The sequence below is a fragment of the Meriones unguiculatus genome, chromosome 3 (assembly GCF_030254825.1).
Source record: "Meriones unguiculatus strain TT.TT164.6M chromosome 3, Bangor_MerUng_6.1, whole genome shotgun sequence".
Lineage (NCBI taxonomy): Eukaryota > Metazoa > Chordata > Mammalia > Rodentia > Muridae > Meriones > Meriones unguiculatus.
In genome coordinates this window covers 180,980,439-181,000,329 of record NC_083351.1, presented here as the reverse complement: position 1 = coordinate 181,000,329, position 19,891 = coordinate 180,980,439, and the positions used below count along the sequence as shown (strand labels likewise).

The 19,891-nt window shown below is 50.4% G+C and overlaps 1 protein-coding gene across 7 annotated transcripts in view; it reads right to left on the bottom strand.

The window, feature by feature from the left end:
• Nucleotides 1–19,891, bottom strand: part of Rgs3 (regulator of G protein signaling 3) — a 116,154-nt gene that overhangs the window by 52,830 nt on the left and 43,433 nt on the right. For all 7 annotated transcript variants that reach the window (XM_060381172.1, XM_060381167.1, XM_060381168.1 and 4 more), the window contains 4 exons: nucleotides 17,734–17,930; nucleotides 14,681–14,764; nucleotides 8,357–8,468; nucleotides 2,755–2,798 (listed from right to left, as the gene is read on the bottom strand). In XM_060381172.1, the coding sequence (XP_060237155.1) occupies nucleotides 2,755–2,798; nucleotides 8,357–8,468; nucleotides 14,681–14,764; nucleotides 17,734–17,930 (437 nt within the window). The remainder of the gene's footprint in view (nucleotides 1–2,754; nucleotides 2,799–8,356; nucleotides 8,469–14,680; nucleotides 14,765–17,733; nucleotides 17,931–19,891) is intronic.

Here is a 19,891-nt window from a genome sequence, read left to right as displayed (position 1 = left end):
CCTAAAGGCGCCTTCATGCTGTTCCCTCAGAGGCTTGGTCTTCTGATTGTGCGGTGCTTGACCACGCACAGGCTTCTCAGTCGCATAAAGCTGAGCCCGCAGCACCGGGGTAGGGGTGGGGTCTGTACTTGACCGTGACCTCAAATCCAAGCTGATTGCCAGCTTCCCTTGGCTTCTCTAAAAACCCTAACCTCCTTGCTCCTGAATTAATTTTATCTTTGTGAAAACCCAAACACCTTCAGCAGTAACTGAAGCCTGCTCATTTGCTTTGACAAACATGTTCCCATCTCATTCTCTCCCGATGAACCGAAGAGGCAGGTTAGGCAAGGAAGACCCTGCTGCCACCATTCCCCCCCCCCCCGCCCCGCCCATGAGAAAAACTTAAGATTCTGAGAGGTCAGATCATAAGGAGACTCTGGCTGACTCCAGAACCTGCAGTCTTGCCAGGTCTGTGTAACCATGCAGGTGTGTTACGTGGGAAGTGAGATAGCACACCTAGCTGTCCTTCTAAAAGATCAGTGAAACCTCTAATGGAGGGTAAGAGAATGTGAAAAGCCCTTCCTCCTGCTGTAATCTAATTAGCTGCCATTCACTGAGCATGAGTGTTGGGCTCACGGCTAAGGGTTTTAGATGCATTGTCTTGTTGAATCTCATTTAAACATTACACCCCCTCAAATAAGACCTTCTTGCCTATGTCAGGAATAAGTAACCTGCCCTAGATCACTCAAGAAATGGCAGAGCAAGATGCACATCCAGGTCCTCCTCATGTCCAAAACCAGCTCCTTCAATGAAGGGAGTCAGCCCCACATCCAAAGGCGGGAGTGTGTTTCCCGAACAACGTGCTCCATTCTCTGAAGCCAGCCCTGGGTTGCATCTGTCCCAGATTTGCAAGGACTAGGGGACACCTGTCTTTGGAATTAAGACTGCCTAGAGCCCGCACTTTAATCCCAGCACTCAGGAGGCAGAGGAGAACAGATTTCTGAGTTTGAGGCTACTCTAGTCTATACAGTGAGTTGCAGGAGAGCCAGGGTTACACAGAGAAAACATGGCTCAAAAAAAAAAAATGGCTGTTTAGGGTGACAAGGACAAGGCTGAGCTGCTCCTCATGGTAGCTGTGGTCTGAAGGCAGAGGGGGAAACCCTTTCCAAGTCCTCCCCAGGTTTCTTCTTCAGGTGCCACTTGCATATCAGGCAATGAAGACTAAACTATTCCATAGAACCCTAACTAAGATTTGTTTGGGGCTCTCTGTGGGGTCCAGCAACACCTGTGTCAGGAAGGCTTAGGGCTGTGAGCAAGCAAGCAGTGTGGTCCTCCCTGCACACAGGCTCCGCCCGTTCCTCTTATGAAGAGAGGCTCCCTGATGCACTCTCCGGGTCTCTCAGGGTTGGATCGCCTGGTGCTTTCCGGAAATTCAAGGCCTCAGATCAATAGCCTTTCCGCCAGTCTTTAGAGAACTAGAAAGGAGGTCTCAGGCGCCATGGGGCACAAGTGCTTTTCTCCAGGAAATCAAAACACCAGTCTGGCAGGAAGCTCTCTTGCTGTTAGAGAACCTGGAGCCTCATTTCAGAAGCCGATTGGAGAATGTGGGAAGCCAGGGCACAGCCCTGTCACCACCTCTCCCCCATCTATACTTCCCTAGCTTGGCTCTGTGGTGGAACCGAAACCCCTCCAATGCTGAAGGGATCTCACCAGCCAGCCCTGTGCCCCGCAGGGTTTAGCTGACACAGAGGAGGACCTCCACAGCCCACACGTCTACTTTCAGGCATCTGACTTCCCCAGTTCTGCTCTGATACCTTCTGCCTCTTGGCAACTCTCAGTGCCCCTAAGTGAAGCTCTCAGCAAACTTTCTTGTCCCTGGGGTCTGAAAGATGTTTAGCTCTAATCTTAGCCAGGAACTGGAAGAATGCTTTTCAATCCCAAATGGCACCAGTTCCTTCTCAGAAAGGTATACCCCTCTCTGCCAGCCCCTTGGGTCGTTCCCCATCCATACAGACAGGCTACCAGGACAGTTGGCAAGACAGAAGACAGCAAAGGGCAGGGGTGGATTACGCAGATGCCACATGTCAGCACAACAAGGCTGGGGACAGAAAATTACCCTGGAAACTGAGAAGAACTTAAGTGACTCGGTGGCTCTAAAATTTTTCAACACCAAGGACCCCACTGGTTAAAGTCCTACAAACCACATCAAGCAAAAAGCTGTTTGCTTGGTTTTGCTCCTGAAAGGTACAGCTGTCTAAGCCTACATGAGCTTCTAGTCAGAGATCACCGAAAGTGTCAGTCCCTCTCGTGGGCATCACGCTTGCTTTGAGCCTGTGCTGTCTGACCCAGGTGAAGGAAAAATTACTTGGGGCCTTTGAAACACTGACAAGCCTTAGTAAGAGGGGAGGTGGGTGGTACTTCCTGGAAAAAAGAGGGTGAAAGAGGCAGGCGAGGGAGTTGGACAGTCTCCAGAAGAAGGGACACTAAATAAATAAACAGGCCAGTGTGCAGCTGCCAGGCCACACCCTCAGGACGCCTGCAGGTGCAGGGACGAGGGAGGTCCCGAGCAGTGTGTCTCAGCAGCCACCCCGGATACCATCTGTTTAGCTGTCCTTTAAAGCAGAGGTAAGAGCAGGGTCGGCTGTGTTCTACAGAGAGACTGCCCCTGACTTCGTCTTGGGTCACTGTAAGAGTATATGGAGGTCAACCTCAAGCTGGTGTCCTGGAGTACCAGATCACACTGTATTCTCCTTTGGTTCAGAGAGAGGGACTCACCTCTGCCAGGTACAGCACACAGAATTTCAAGTCTTCCAAAGGACCTTTGAAGGGAAACAAAAGAAAAGAAAGACACACATTAGGCTTGGCAACAGAATCAAAGCCCTGATGGACTCACTAAGGAAGCTATGTGAGGCGCCCCTGGAACATGAGCAAGAAGGCAGGTGTGGGGAGCAGAACCGTCTCTAGAGCAAAGATCACTAACTCACCTGTCCAGGTGATGCACAGTTGGAAGGCTTTTGCCTGCAGGGTCATCCTGACCCAGGGAGTGCTGGAACCTCGTCCTCGGGAGACCCTCTGCCTGCTAATGGCCAGGTGAAGGGCGCTGTCTGTGTCCCAGGAGGCCTCCTCTACCCCAGAATCTTTGCAATAAGGGGCATAGAGGCAGCACACTTCTGGGTTTTCTCTTAAACAATCTACTGTCTTTGCCATTTTGAAATTTGGCAAGGAGACTTTTGATTCTTGGGTGGGCCTTGTTCCTTGTTAAGGGAAGCGCTGGTCAAGGAGGGTCAGCCTTCAGGCCCATCTCCATGCACCCTGGGAGACACTTTTCAACATGACCATGCTCTCTAAGGCCTTCACCCTCGGTCTAGGACTGCAAACTGAACAGCTGGAAAGCACAGGGAGAGACAGTGGGCTGTTGCCCTCTCTTCTTGGGAAGAGTCTTACCGAGCAAGAAGAACTCCAGCAGAGGGGCAGGGGTGGATAGCATGGCCAAGAGCATGGCGACGGAGATATGCCAGTGAGCACAGAAAAGCGCAGCATCCCACTTGCCCTGCTCAGCAAACTGCATGATCAGCCCAGCCTCCCCTCAGGACTTGGCCACACTCTCCATGAAGCACTCATCTGGACGCAGGCCTAGGCAGGCTGGAAACTCCCTGCACGCCCAGCTGGTACTGTCACTTCTGAGGAAGGTAACTCTCCAACACAGGTAACAGTAAGCACTTCAAGTGTCGGGGACCCGGAGTAGCACAGTGATTGGAGCCCACTGCTGCCTCAAATGCTTCCACCGGTCAACTCGGGAGCTAAAAGCAGCTCCTCGGGAGCTCCATTACATTGCCATTCAGCAGGGCATGGAGGTGGACACTTTTAATCCCAGCACTCAGGAGGTAGAGGAGGTGGATCTCTGTGAGTTCATGGCCAGCCTGGTCTACAGAGCAAGGCCAGGTCAGCCAAAGCTACACAGAGAAACCCTGTCTTGAAAAAACAAAGCAAAATAAAATGTCCCATAGTAAATGGGGAGTCTACTCTGGACTAAATCTTCTCTCCACCTGGAGGGGAGAGACTTAGAGACTGAGGAGGGAGAGAGCCCTGCCTTAGAAACCTGTAATGTTTAAGAAAATAGATCTCAATGTCTCTGTGGGTTCCTGTGCTGAGATGGAGAAACAAGGAGAGGGGTTCATTTTGCTTAAGAAAACATACTGAGGGGTTGGAGAGACGGCTCAGCAGTTAAGAGCACTGGTGGCTCTTCCAGAGGACCTGGGTTCAATTCCCACTTGGTAACTCACAACTATCTGTAACTCCAGTTCCAGAGGATTCAATACCCTAACACAGACATACATGCAGGACAAACAGCAAAGCACATAAAATAAAAACAAATAAAGCATTTTTTAAAAAAAGAAAAGAAAAATATACTGAAATGTTTCCTAGCCAACCCTAGCCCAAGAGAGAGCCATTGCAACACACATAAGAAAGTAATAGAAGCCTAGGTTCGGGAGACAGCAATAATGGAAGCAGAGGCTGTAAAGAGGCCACATACAGAGCAGGACTCGGGGATGAGAGCTAAGGCTGCGGAAACACTGCCAGACAGTCCTTACATGAGGAGGCCATGATAACGTCTCTGTGCTTTGACACTGGCCCTGCCTCCTGCCCTCCAACCCCTCCACACCGCAATGCTGCAAACTCTCCCTGACATCTGTTCCCCGTCCCAGCCTTGTGTTGGCAGCAGTGTGACAGTAGGGTGGAAGGGAGCAGTGCTCAGCACAATTTGGAGCCTCATAAAAGAACGACAAATAAGGGAGCTGAGGGGCATGTGTGCAGCGCTGGGAAAGCTGCAGAGAGAACTTCTGCCCTGCTGGAGGGGCCGAACACCGAGGCAGCACGCTGGGGGTTGCCGTGACCCACGCCAGCTGCCTCTGCCATTTTGGAACTCATCAGGGGAGTCTTTGGTTCCATGGTGGGGGCCTAACTCCCCACCATGTAAGGCATGGGCCATGCAGGAGGCTCCCTAATCGTGGGCTAGGTGGAGCCAGAGAAGGCTTCCGGGCCCCTGTCTGCCCAGAGAACATCTTACTGCTGTTTGAGATTCACCAAACCTTCTCTACTAGTGGAGGCAGGCCAAAAGAGTTCTTGTCTTCATTCTCCACATACAAAGGCAGGATCAGGGATGGGACAGCAAACTGCATGCATGATCAATAAGTGGCCGAGCTGAGATTTTGATCTCAGGAAGAAAGCTGCCCCCAAAGCTTGGATTCCTAATCCTATATCAGACTGCTGCTCTGCCATAGGCTTTCTGCAGTTCTACTGGGCTAGGAGCTCCAGAGTGGAGAGGCTTCTCCCACAGCCCTCACTGTACTGGCCAGCACTGAGATGGACATGGAGTACAGCTTAGAAAATGTCAAGCAAGCATTCCAGCAGCTGGGGCCAAAGCAGCTGAGCTTCCAGGCTGGAACGCTGGATCCCCTGCCTGGAGAGCCCGTGAATCAGACAGACATTTCCAGGCCATGCCTAAGAACAGGCAAGGCCAAAAAGACACACTGTGGGCGTGATGCTGGCCGCCTGGGAGGCAGAAACACAAAGAGCAGCAAAACCAGCAAACAGCAGTGGCAGGAAGACACCACAATGGGCCACAGCTGGCCGGAGATGTCCCAACTATTAGCACCAGCTCTCTGCCCGTCTCCATCTCATCGCCATTCAGTCCCGGTGAACACTGGGAGAAGCTGGCAGGAGGAGGTACTATAAGAGTGCCCGCCAGTCTGGAGCTTGAGGCGGGGGGAGGCACCCAGCTCCCAAGCTAAGGCAACACTTCTGGTCTCCTTCTAGTCATTTATTGTTTACAAAAACAAGCATCCACTGGTCACCCAATATACACCATACTTCCTACTAAGTCCTAGGCATATGGTTGACTAGCAGGGCTAGGCCCTAGCAAGTAAGTCACAAGGGAATGAGTCCTTGGTCCCATGAATAGGGTGGATTCTGCCCTGCTAGGGAGCAGGACTTGCCAGCCCCAGCCTGCCAAGAAGGCCAGCTACCTTCTTCGTTTAACACCTTTATGACCCCTAAATTGAACTCTGTGTACATATTGACTTGAAAGTGAGGAGAAACCTAGGAGTCTTGTGCCGTGGTTAATTAGAACCCATTCTGACACTCCAGCTAATCCCCAAACATATCTCTTAAAAGCCTCACTTGTAATAGTGGGCTTCTTTGGGGCATATGGGAGGGGCCAAGAACAGCTCCAGCCTCAGAACGCCGGGTCCCACAGCTGACTCTGGCTGCTGCAGAAGGGGCACTAGACTTTGGCAGAACATGGAATCTATCTCAGGAAAGCAGAAGGCAGGGGGAGGTGAGGCAGGGTGACACAAAGGCTTCATTCGGTGTCTGGAAAGAAAGCTAAGCCCTGGACTGTGTGCATGGAGTGCTCCTGTCAATTAGCCATTTCTTTCAATCTTAGCAGGCCTAGGATCCACACTCTCAAATCCTCTTAAGCCTGCGGTCTACCAAGGAAATCAGTGTAGGCACACATCCTTCATGCCAACCAGGTGATCATGTGCATGATCACCTTGCCTGAGATGTGCTCCCTGAGCCACCCTTAGGTCTCATGTAGCTGTCCCACTGTCGACAGGCAGACGTGCTCTCAGCCCCAGCAAGCCACATCTGCTTGCAGCAGCCTCTTGGGGACTCCTCTCCACCCGTCGGCTCATACAACCCACCCTGAACCCAGTAGAGAAGAGGGTGTCCAAACCCTTCAAGTTTCAAATCCAGTCTCTGGAGGAGTTCAGGAACCCAGCCAGCTCCCACCCAACGTGGAAGCAGAGTAAAATGAATCCTGGCCAATTTCTCCCAGGAGCCCCAAGGGCTCAGTTTCCCGGAGGGAAGTGAAGGGGCTCACTGAATCCTTCCTTCACAGAGAAAGTGTTAGGGGGAAAGGAAGGGCCCACGGGAGTTACAAGCACATTTTCTTGCAATAGGGAAGCCAAGCCTGGGCTGCTAACCCCGCGACCATTGCCCTCTCTACCCTCTGATCCCAGAGCCACACGAAACAGTGCTCCCCTCCTTTTTTTCCCTTCTGTTTATCAGGAAGCTGAGTCAGTGAGGGAGTTGTGTGGCCCCGGACCTTAAGTGTGCACGGCAGTCAGAGTTCAGTTCCCGGGGCATCTAGTTCATGGTACTGAGCACTGCCCTGCGACACGCACCTTTAGCTTAACCGGGTCCCAGCTCGGCAGAGCTGGGGGCATGGCAGAGAAGCCAGGCTGACTACACTAAGCATCTGCGTGTGAGTATGTGAGCGCAAAGGAAGGTGGGAGAGTAGCAGGAAGCCAAGTGCAGATCACTGGAGGGCAAAGAGAAACCGTCTGGAATACCAAAGCCAGTGTCCAAAAAGCTGAGAGTCCTGCTCTTCCAAATGCCCCATGGTCCTGAGGCTAGTATCTTGCTCTCTCTCCCCTAGGGGCTTCCCTTGCCCTCCTATCAGTAGCCACACTAGTCCTTGAGCAGGACAGAGCTAGGCAGGGAGCGGTGTGGACTTCCCCTGGGGAGGCCAGTTCCCAAGGAGGCAGAGTGGTGCAGGGAGGCCAGGGCACCAGGCATACAGGATGGCTTTGCAAGCAGTCAGGAAGTTCTCCTGGAGCAAAACCCGCCAAAACAGAATTCTTTCACAGCTAATATTTTCCTCCCCGTGCCCCTGCTACCCTGAGCTCGCACAGGTCTGTTGTTGTTTGCATAATCCGGGAGAGGAAACCGAGCCCCTTTCTGCTGAGACCTCAGGCGCCAAAGCCTGTGGCTGGACAGATACTCCCAGCTGGCTTTCCGCTCCCTGGTCCCTGGTGGGCCAGGGCGCCATGGAAAGTTTGGGGTTAGAAATTCCCAGCTTGCTGCTGGTGCTCTGCTCACCAGCCCCATCCAGGCATGCTCCAGCTTCCCAAGGCTCTGGCTAGGCCCACACAGCTGACTAAAATGGGGACTTGTCCACAGATAACTCAAGAAGCCTTTACTGGGAACCTGTTTAGCCATGGGCACTCTACATAAATGACCTAACTTAACCCCACACCCTTCTGAAATGCTATTATTATCCTACTTTGCAAAGAGGAAATGGGTTCAGAGAAGTTAAACAACTTCCCAAGGCCACAGCAGAACCGAGGGGTTTGAACACAGGGCCTGGGGTCCAGAGCCTTACCTACCCTTCTCCTTGGAAGCTCCCTAGGATTAGAAACCTACAGAGATCAAGGTGTAGCAGAAGGCAGCTTGCCACCCTAGGGTGCAACATCTGACAGGCCCAGGCAGGCCCAGCACGTTCTCAGGTGCCCCGCTGAGCCTGGCAGCCAGCTTTCCACAAACTCCCTAGCTGAACTCCATGCTGCCCTTGGGGTGTCCAGGTCCTTCTTACCCTCCTGTAACTTCACACTCTGGAGGTAGAGGGGATTTCTCAGAACGACACAGCGGCCTGGCTCATCCTCCTTCGTGAAGAGCAGCAGGTCCGTGTAGGCAAACAGTGTCACCTGTTCAGAGAGAGAGCAAACACAACTGTCTGCTTTGCTGTCCCCAAGGAAGAAGGGAGCCACAGGTCCACTGGAGGTCCAGAAAACATCCACATCATGTCGAGCAGAACCAAAAGGAACTCCAAGTGTGACCCTGCTAAGGACCGAGGCCTGCTCTGCTGTGGAGGCAGCTGGTTTTCTATACTTCCCCTGATTGAAGTAGAAAAAATACAAACAAACCAGAAGAGACAATGGCTCTCGCCCTTATGGCGACCAGCTCTGTCAGTCTCTCTATGGCCACAGTCCCCCAAGGCTCACCTCCCTTAGAGGAGCCCTACTCAGGCCCTGGGGGGTCTGCTGACCACACCCCACACCTGGCTTCTTCTATAAGCTCTCTGTAATGGGAAAGGAAGCATCGTGAGGTAAATATTTTTATAGTGTACCGATGAGAAATTGGTTCAGAAAAACAGTGGCTACTTACAATTCAATACAGGCTTGGATATAACTGGTAATCTCCTTTATGCACCAAAAACAAAGGAAAGGCTATTTTTAAGCACTATAGGTAAACTGTCAGATGCACTCAGCATATTTTTTTTCAGCATATTTTTATGCTAAACAAAAATCCACTTGGGTCTCCATGTCCACTAAGGTTTATGGTGTTCTTTTCTTTGTCTGTCCTACAGTAGCCTTTCCTTGGATCCATAAAGTCCTATTTCAGATCCTACAGCAATAACGATAATAATGATGAACTCTTGATTGTGGGAATCCCTCCTCAAGGGGTCAAATCTGACCCTCCATCTCTTCTGAAGCAGGAAGACCATGCCAGAAGGGCTCGGCACACCCGGAAGGCCACGGGGAGTGTGTGATTCGTTAACTGTGTTTAGAAAGCCGGCACGCTGACATTTAGCTAGAAGCGTCAAAGATGATCCTGCAGTCCCATCTCTGAGGCCCTTTTATAGAAATGCAAGAATATATAAATACGAAGATATAAGGACTTTCTCAGCAGCACTTCGGTATTTAAAAAAATAAAAGCCGGGCATGGTTGTATGCATCTATAATAGCCTGGCAGTCCGGTAGCCAGGCAAGAGAACTGTGAGTTACAGGCTATCCCAGGGAATACAATGAGCTCGAAGCTAACCTGGGCTATGTGGTGAAAACTTGTCTCAAAATATATACACCTGTCCATAAACACATATGTGCATATATATCTGTGTGTATGCATATGTGTATAAATATATGTTTATGCATATATATATGTAAGATATGCCAGATATATTCAAAGGCCTACATGCTATCTTTTTTTTTAAGATTTATTTATTTATTATGTATACAATGTCCTGTCTGCATGTATACCTGCAAACCAGAAGAGGGCACCATATGTCATTATAGGTGGTTGTGAGCCACCATGTGGTTGCTGGGAATTGAACTCAGGACCTCTGGAAGAGCAGCCAGTGCTCTTAACCTCTGAGCCAGCTCTCCAGCCCCCCCTACATGCTATCTTTAAGCATCACAGAAACACAGAAGCTGGAAGTAATTAGGACCACAGAGACAATTCAGGGATGTCCTTAAGCAGGTTATCTCAGGGCTTGGTCTTCTTCTAACAGGTCCCGAACACAAAAGCTCTAGACCTCTTTGACAGAAGGGATCTCAATAGTGAGCCCTGCCCAGCCCAGCTCAACACGGGACAACAGAGGCGTCCGGCTGCTGACCACCTACACCTGCCCTGCTATATTTTCACCTAAACAATCACTGCCCTTTACAGCCCAGACGGGCTAAGTGACTTCTCCACAGCCACACAGCTGGGGATCATGCCTCGGATCTGCCTGCTCCTAACGCTCGCATTAGACAGAGAGGTGGTATTGTGCCTATAGCAGAGGAGACAAGTTCAGTAAGCAAGTGTGGGAAGGAAAATGGTGGCTCGCTCAGGAAACTCCTGGGAATGGACTATCTCAGGAGCATCTGCAAAGGCAAGCAGCTGCTATTCTAGGCAAACCCTCATGTTCCCGCAAAAAAATATGTTCCCCAGTCAGGGAAGGTCTGGATGTTGCCTCCAGACCCACTGGGAAGCTGGCAGAAGAAAGAAGGGCCTCTGTTAAACAAAACAAAACAGTAACAAAAGAAAGCCTAGGGCTGCATGGAAGACTTGTGCGGGAGGGGCCACAAGGTAAGAAAAGCCCTAGGCCGCCACCCCAGCCCGGTTCCCAGAGTGGAGAGTATGGTCTAGACAGGAAGTGATTAAGGCATGAGAGTTCCCACAAAGGTCAGTCAGGCAAAGGCCAGAGCTGGCACAGGCTGGCACAAGGCAGATGGCAAGCATGCCAAGGCAAACATGTGGACCGTGCTCTCCAGGACCCTTCAGGCAGGAGCCCCAAATAGTGATCCCCTATCTCCATAGTCCAGTTACCTGATGCCTTCCACCACTGGCCTGGGGCCTTGGCAAGTCTTCCTCACACTTGCTTCTAGGATATATGTCTTTCCCAGAGTTCCAAGACTTAGTCACAGAATCGTTACGACTTGGAGGGTGACTTCTCCCAAGTGGCCCTAACCAAAGCCTTCTGGGCACTTGGCCTTAGGGCTGGGTCTATAGACAACACCTTGGTGCCTTAGTTAATTGTAAACCTGATGAGTCAGTGTGAAAGTGAGGGTGTGGCATCCTGGACTTCATTCCTGGAACCAAGCAAAGGCCTGGCTGAATCCTCAGTGACCAGAACTGGTATCAGGATGTGTGTGTATAAGAGGCTGTCTTGAGCCTGACTTTGTGGCACACGCTTTTAATCCCAGCACTCAGGAGGCAGAGGCAGGCAGATCTCTGAGTCCGAGGCCAGCCTGGTCTACAAATCAAGTTCCAAGATAGCCAAGGCTACACAGATAAAGCCTGTCTCAAAAAAACCAAAAACATAAACAAACAAAAAGCAAAAAGGCTGCCACAAAATGCCAATTTGATCTGGGTGTGCATTCAGCATGTTTGTGACTTCTGGATGGGAGAGGGCAGGGCAGTTTGTGCTGTTGGACTGGAGCAGCCCCCTGCCATCACCATGCTCAGAGAAGAGATGTGCAAAAGAAGCAGAGAGAGAACATCGAAGAAATGCAGAGCTTCCAGTTAGCTCCTTCCTGTTCATAGTTCCACTCCATGGAGGGGACACTCATACTCATTCAGAAACCCCTTTGGGAAAGTTACTTCCTGGAGAATGACATATACGTAACTAGAATCTATGACTCCTGGGGACTCAAGGGTATGGAAGTTCTCAGAAGCTACCCAATGCCCAGCGATAGCTGCTTTTCATTTTCAGTCTGAGGAACGTGAGACAGTACCAAAGCCCTCCCATGTGGCTGCCATGCTACTGGAGGAAAATGGATGTAGTTACTCTTCTTGTCCTCAAACTACTTCCTTCAGACCTAAAGGGGGGAGTTTATTTTAGTTCTCAGCTTCCAACGATCCAGGAAGCAAGGCGTGTGTGTGTGTGTGTGTGTGTGTGTGTGTGTGTGTGTGTGTTGGGGGGGGTGAAGGGAGGTAGAGTGCAGCTATAGTTTGCTATAGTTTGATTTAACAACCATACCAAAAGTACCAGGGATCATGGAAAGTATTACTCAGTCAGAGAACCAAGTACTTAATCCTGGCTCCATTTCCTACCAGCCTTGAGATTCTTGAGTCCTGGTTAATGTCACAGGAGCCTCAGTTTCCTCATTGTTCATACTTTTTCTCTTTTGGTATGAGGATATTGCAGGTCTAATTGGGATCATGTATGTAGCATGGGATCATACATGTAGCATATATGATCAGTGAGGATATACAGCAAATGAAATGCCCAATGTTCGTGGATTTAATGGTAAGCAAGACCAGAGAGAGTAAATTAGACATATGAGTATATTCCAGGTGCCACTGCCCCTACCTGGCTTCTTCTAGGCACATTAAATGTACAGTCACACTTCTCCAGCTCTGACTCTGCACACCTTACCTGCAATAACACATTGAGGTACCCAAGCCAGCACCAAAGGGCCTCTCACTCTTATAGCCCAATTCATCTCCCACTGATTTCTCTCCCACTGAAGCAAGTGGGAAGTAGACAGGCTGAGGTCCCTAAGAAAGCTCCCCAGAGAGAGGTCCAGAGTGATGTCAGCAATCCCAGTGGTGTAGGAGCTGAGCTCTATGCAGGCAGGAAGAGGAAAGGGCCCTGGCAAAGGCTCTGAGGCTCTCATACACGCTGCAGTGAAAACAGAGGCTAGGGTAAGTGAGAACAGAGGCTAGGGTGCCAGGAAGGTTAAAAGTTAAATTGGCAGCCAGGATTTAAGAGATAACCAAGCTGGTCAAATAAGAGGAGGGTCAGAGCTCTGGGCCAGTTACAGGAGGCCATGGGCCCAGGGGCCCCACAGAGCATATAGAAGATGCTATTGTGCTTTCATATCTCCTTGATTCTAATGTAGCCGACTGTGACAGGTTAAGCTGTAAGCAAGGATGGCTTCTAGGCCACCCCACAGACAAGGAGGTAACCAAAAAAGACTATAATTTGATGGCTGGGAGAGAGTTAACTCCCTCTGCCATGGTAAAGCCACAGCTGATCCTGCTAATGAGAGAACAAGCTTAGCATAAATTAATAGCCCTTGAGACACCTTCGAGGCTGGAGGGTCTCTGGTCAAGTCAAGTGACTAAGAACAGTCAGTGACGAGCAGACAGTAAAGGTCAAGGCTAAAGTCAGGGCTGAACAGAGTGAGGCTTCAAGCACCCGTAACTGGTGGGCAGCATATGAGCAGTGCAGGAGCCACCTCCCTGGTCTATGAGGACAGGCATGGAGCACGTGGGCTCTCCCCTGGCCTGTCCCATGACAGCCCAGAAAATGAACCAACCTCAACAGAGACCACATTGGCTTCTGTCTGGTTTCTGCCATTTCTTCATAAAACCTAAGCAAAGGAAAGCCGATGGATTTTTCCTCCCTGGGACACACACAGCCCTACACTTGGGAGTTTTGCTTACTTTTCCTCAACTTTTCACTGTTCTGAAACCTTTCTTAATAAAGTGTATATTCTGCTTTCCATACTTACAAGAGGCCACATCCACTAGCCTTCTTTGCCTAAGACAACAACCATGGAGCTACCGTCCCAGGCTAAGCTCTGATGATTGACTGTGCCAGCATCTCATGGCCCTGAGTCATGCACAATGAGACTATTAAAGGTCCCATCCTATCATACTAAAAAGCCATCAATCATCAGCGTGGGAGGAACACAGTCTCCTCAGGGAGCTCCCGTGAAAGAGACAAAGAGACCGCGCTCGTTGGAACATGGGTGCTCTGTTCTGCTTGCTTACACCAAAACAAAAGCAAAGCCAACTTCCTGTGTTAGCTCTGGTCCCACAGAGTACCCAGGATGATGAAGCTTCGAGGGCCTAGCCTCAGATCCTGCCCTCTGCCTCAGACACACACAAACCCACTGCTCGGATGGAAAGACTGATGAGGAAGCCAGAAGTCACCAGAAGCCAGTGACAAAGCTGGGGCTAGATCTATATAGACTTGCTGTTTCCAAGCTTCCTGATCATTCCATGGATGCAAGCAGTCACTCGCCCTGGCAGAGCCAGCTCTGCATCAGGGCCCGAGGGGGCAACAAGCCCTCTGCCCTCACCTCAGGGCCTCCTGGTAGCACAGCCAGATCGCAGGACTCCAACTTCTCAACTGTTTACATCCCAGGACTGAGCTGGGACCTGGCCAGCTGTCGCTGCTGTGTGGGTGAGGGAGGTTCTCCCAGATAGAGAAAAGCTGGCTCCCGGGGAGAATGACACAAGCCCTACTCCTGACCCCTGACAGGGCTGTAGCTGGGTGTGGGTGTGGGGAAGTATGGAGGATGACCATAGCCTGAGCTCTGGGTCTGGGCTTGGGATTGGGTTCATACAAAAGGACTCCAACATTCCTCTAATAATTCTCTCTGGCTAGACTTTAATCTTTGGGATACTTATCCCAGCTGGGATAAACTGTTATCTTCTCTCCTCCTTAGAGGAACTCAGGATAACCAATGAGGTCTTTTTAGGCACTAGAGGTATGTTTGACCACACCCATGGTCGACTCTCAGAGGCAGTGAGGGTGCCCTGGTAACTGGTGGGCAAGCAAAAGCTGGGCAACCACTTGGTAAGGCTTTTGGAAGAGTCTCAAGTCTCCCCCCGACGCCTGTCCAGTTCTCCATGAGTAAGAGAGAAACTGAGGGACCTAAAGAATGGGGAAGGAAAGCCAGCCAGACTGTGCAGGTCTTACCTGGGAAGCCTTGTTCCTCCCCTCATACAGCAGCAGTTCTTCTGACAGCAGGAGAGTCCGGGCAGAGTTACAGAGATCTAGGGGCTGAAAGCCAGTCACGCTGAGTGGGGGTGCAAAGGGCAGCTTGCTAAAGCCAGATCAGAGAACTCTCTTGCAGGGGGAAGACTGTCCACCCTCCCCCTACCCTGGACCCATGCACCCCTCACACCCGCAAGGCAGACAGAAAGACTCTACTCCAGCTCTGCACAGCCAGGCCTGACCAAAAGAGCTGCTCTCTCTACAGGAAGTTCAGCCACATGCTTGGGGCCTTTGCAGTCCTCTGGTGCCCGCCCCCACACCAGGCTCCCGGGCCCTCCCAGCTCTCCTCCGTCCTGTGTGTGCCTCAGAGGAAGGTCTCTGCTGTCAGGCCCAGGAGGCATCTCGAGGATCCTTTGCCAAGAAATTTGGCCAGTCAAGTCTCTTCAAGGCCAGGTGGGTTCTCTGCCTTGCTCAGGCCCCAGGCTGAACAAACTGACTCCTTCACCCCAGCAACCCAGTTCTCACTCAAACTTCTTATCCCACCATCCCATCCAGCTCATGCTGAGCTCTATCTGACCACCCAGAAGCACCTGTCCTTAGGAAAGTATATTTGTCACCTGGCTCCCGGGTCCCTGACCTCAAGCAAGGGCTCACAGAAAGAAAATGAAACAAGATCAACTATGCACGACAGCAGGGATGGACCTTCAAGGAGGCTAAACGAAACCTCTTAGAGACTCAGAAACAGTCAGGAAAAGTGATAGAAAACAGAGCAAGTTTAGTCATCAAGCCAGGTTGGGTGGAAAGAAAGACTGCCATGGCAGGAGGAGCTGGGACAGCCTCTGTGTGGCAGCTGCTGGCTATCCGTGGTAGGAATGCGCCGAATTCTCGGTTTTGCCTATGTAAGTATTATAGCATTTCTTAATCTTGAGTCCTTTCTTTGTTTCTTTCTTCCATCTTCTTTTGGAGACATAGTTTCTCTGTGTCGCCCGGCTGTCCTAGAAATCAGGCTGCAGACCAGCTGGCCTCAAACTCAGAGATCTGCCTGCCTTTGCTTTGCCCCTCAAGACATGCGCCACCACCTCCTGGCCTGAATGTTTCACAGTTTAAATTTTTTCCGTTTTTATGATTTTAAAAATTAATTTAAGCTGGGTGTGGTGGCACACACCTTTAATCCCAGCACTCAGAAAGAAGAGACAGGCAGATCTTTATAAATTCAAGGCCAGCTTGATCTACATAGTGAGGTCCAGGACAACCAGGGTTATGTAGAAACCCTCTTTCTACAAAAACAAAAACCTAATTTAAAATGTTTTTAAAACTGTACTATATTTATTTATGTATGTGTGCACATACTTATGAATATGCAGAGCAAGCATGCACACATACACACGTATTTATATGTGGGAGCAGGCATGCACACACACGTATGTATATGTGGGACAGGCATGTGCATGGCATGTGTACGGAAGCAGAAGGGCCACTTGCAGAAGTTGGTTCTCTCCTTGGTCCCTAGGATCAAACTCAGGTTGTCAGGCTTAGCCGCATGTACCTTCCCCTGCTGGGGGAGCTAGCCAGCCTTAATTTGTAATAAAAATTGCAAGAGAAAACCAAAAATAACCAGGCAGGTAATATGCATCTAGAATCCTCGTCCTTGGGATACTGATGAAGGTGGTTGCTGAGCTGGGCCACCCTGAGCTACACAGGAAAGCCTGTCTGAAATTCCAAGGGCTGTGGGTGTGGCTCAGTGCTAGTGTGGGCACAGCAGGAGCAAAGCCTTGACTTTGGTCCCTAGCCCTACAAGGAAAGAGAAAGTAGGGGGAGCCAACAGTGTAGAAAATAAGAGCATCTTACATTTAAAAATGTGAAAACAACCTAAATGTTCACATAAGTGATACTGACTGGCAGAATTAATAAAGATTTGAGGGGAAAGAAATATAGAATGTTCTTACGACCTATTCACCATTTGATGGCTGTCTAAGCTGTTTCCAGCTCCTTGGTATTGTGACTACAGCAGCAATAAAAATAGATGTGTAAGGATCTCTGTCTAGGATATAGAATCCTCTGGACATGTGCGGACAAGTAGTATGGCTGGGTCATATGATAATTATCTATTAATTAAAAAAACCCTCATATTGAAAATGTGGTACATATGTGCAATGGGATTTTATTCAGCCATAAAAATTAATTATAGAATTTGCATAAAAATGGACAGATATAAAACATATATTAATTGAGGTAACCCGAAGTAATAAAAATAAATACCATGTGCTTTCTCATGTGCAGAATCCAACTTTAAATGATTTTCGTGTGTGTGTGTGTGTGTGTGTGTGTGTGTATGTGTGTAGGAATGGGTCATATAACCAGAAAAGGAACCACAAGAGGAAAAAAGAGTTGTTGAGAAAAGAGGGGGATAGAACTTATGACACTGAAGGTAGAAAAGAGGTTATGATGGTAAAAAGGACAGAGACAGGGTGTGGGGGAAGGATAAAAACAAAAACAAATTGTGTTTGAAATTCCACAACAGAACCTAAGACTTTGTATGCTGAGTAGATCATTGACAAGAAGAGGGAAAGAAGGAAAGAGAGAACTGAAGAAGTAAGAGAAGAAAGGGAAGAAGTGCATGACTCCTGGGACTTCTGCTCTGTCTGACTCCTGCATGGTGATTGCTGGCCTGATGCATTTGCCTGCGCAAAGGGGCTAGCCACACAAGCTCTCCCTCAGTCAGTTTCAGACACATATTGCCTCTGGATGAGACACCCATCCCTATCGCAGCCAGACTTGTGGCACACCTATCCTGGGCGCAGATGATGAGGTGGCTGGGAAGGAAAGGCGAGGACCCCCGCATGTCTCCAGGCTTCTCTGCACACCCTTCTGGGAACTTCTGCTTCCCTTAGAATCTCCAGAATATGAAGCTATTTTTCCTGTCCCCCAAAAGGGCCCTGGATCCTGGATGAGGCTACAGCCTCAGTCCTGGTTCCAAAGCCCCTGACTGCTCTCGCGGCCTCTTGAGGGAACCCTGGGGCATGCCACAAGCTCACCTGCACAAAAATAGGGAACACCAGGACTTTGGGGGTCAGGGAGACATAGGTGCCATAGCTTGAATGAGGGCCGTGCACTCTCAGGGCTGAGTAGTCTTGGTAGTTGCTGTGGTCCTTCATGGTCTGCACTGTCTTCATCAGCCGAGTCTTCTTGCACAGACCAGCATACGATTTCCCTTTAATGGTAGTCTCTGGTTCTGTGGAACAGTGGGGGATAGTGAGGCACTTTCATCACCCTTCAAAGGATCACCTCCCCAAGAACAAGTAACGATATCCAGTCAGTGGACCCACTCTCCAGCCATGCTTGGCCTCAGCCTCAAGAAATCCTGAGGGGGAGGGAGGGAGGAGGGGGATCCATCCTCAGAGGTAGAATGGACCCACCAACCCACAATAGTGACAGGGAGTTATCCCCACCCAATCCCGCAGTGACCCAGGCACCGAACCAAAGCTGTCTATTTATCAGCCTTGCACTTTTGAGAGCCAAGAAATTGTCTAGGCATGGTGGCACATGCCAAGAATCCCAAACTTCGGAAACCTGAATCGGAAGAACTGAAGCCTGAGCAGCCTCGGCTGTATGACAAGATCCCATTTCAAAACAACAATAGAAATCACAGTGCAACAAAAACTCCTCTCTAAAAGCTCCGTGCTGACCTCACTGATCCTGTAGCCCCACATGGAGCATGAAATGGAACAGAGGTGGCTTCACAAGCGACAGGACGTGCTCACCCTCCACCCCACGCTGGGTCGCCTGTGCATCACCTCCCAGGCCCTTTGGACAAAGCCCTGCAGTAATGGCAAAGGCGATACGCTTTGCCCGTGTACCTCAGGGTCCTTCCACTAGCCAAGGCAGCGGGAGCTGCCTGGCCACCACCATCAGTTTGCCTAGAATAACAGGCAGCACTTGCTGTGTGTGTTCTGGGCGCAAGAACTGAGTAGGGAAGCCGGCCCGGGTCTCGGAGCCCAGCCGAGACCCGGGCCGGCTTTCTGCAGCCAATGAGCAGGTGGCCTGACCCAACTCCGCCCCAGGGAAGCTCCCCACCAACGCAGGGCCACACTGCAGAGGAAACAGCCTGGAGGGTTTCACACTTGCCCCCCAACCCCCTAGCGGCCCTTCTCACAGAGAGGTGAGAAAAACAAGTCGACTCTCACCACCCCCACAAGTGACCAGCCACCACAGTCTGGAGGCAGCACTCAAACCATGATAACTCCAACCACTTCCTGCCTTTTCAAGGGTGGCTTAGAGCAAGAACCCAGATGGGGAAGGAGGCACAGATGCAGGAAAGAAGGCCCACAGCTTTTCCTCTGACCTGGCCCTCGGGGGTTGACGGGTCGTCTGTGCAACGGCCTGACCTTCCACTGGAAAAATCCAACCCACGTCTCGAGATGTGCACTAGATTTGAGTTGCACAAAACACCTTGAACACGAGCCATGACTTCCTAACTCAGAGGCTGACTGCGCAGCCGTGCAGCACCGAGCAGGACCCTTCCCCGCCTGAGTCGGTTCTCTCAGACAGACAAGGTTAAACCATGCAGGACTGACAAGCTGGGCCTGAGGCCAATCAGACCAAAATAAAAGAAGGACACAGTCCACAGTGAAAAAAAAAATGTAGATGTGGGCTCTACCTCTCAGGCTTATGAGAGATTTCTTTTCTTCCCTAGGACCAGCTGCCCAGCGCTCTCAAAGAATCTTCACCTTATACAGCAAGAATGGCAAATGACCCACCTCTCTGCTTCCAGAGAAGAGGGGACTGACTGCTTAGTCTCATTTTCCAGATAAGCAAAGAGAGGCCTATACTTAGAGTGCTTGGGCAAGTGTCCAAGGTCATTTGGCTGTTAAATGACACCAGGCAAGACCAGCCCAATCTAGGTGAAAGCCACTCCCTAAAACTACACCGTCACGCCCCTGTGGTGATGTGGGACTAGGGATGTGGCTCTCCGGAACTGATTTTTCCAAGTTATTCTTTTTAAGAACAATCCAGATTGCAGCCTGGTTGCTGAGCCCCGAAAAGGCAAACATCCACCTGTCACCTCTTGTGATCCGGCCTAACCCCATATCATCTCCACTTCCTCTAGCAACTACTTCACTGACCAAACATAGTAATTACATGGCCCTGCCCAGAGCTTCCAAGGAGAGCCCTGGCAGCCCTCCGGCCCTGGCA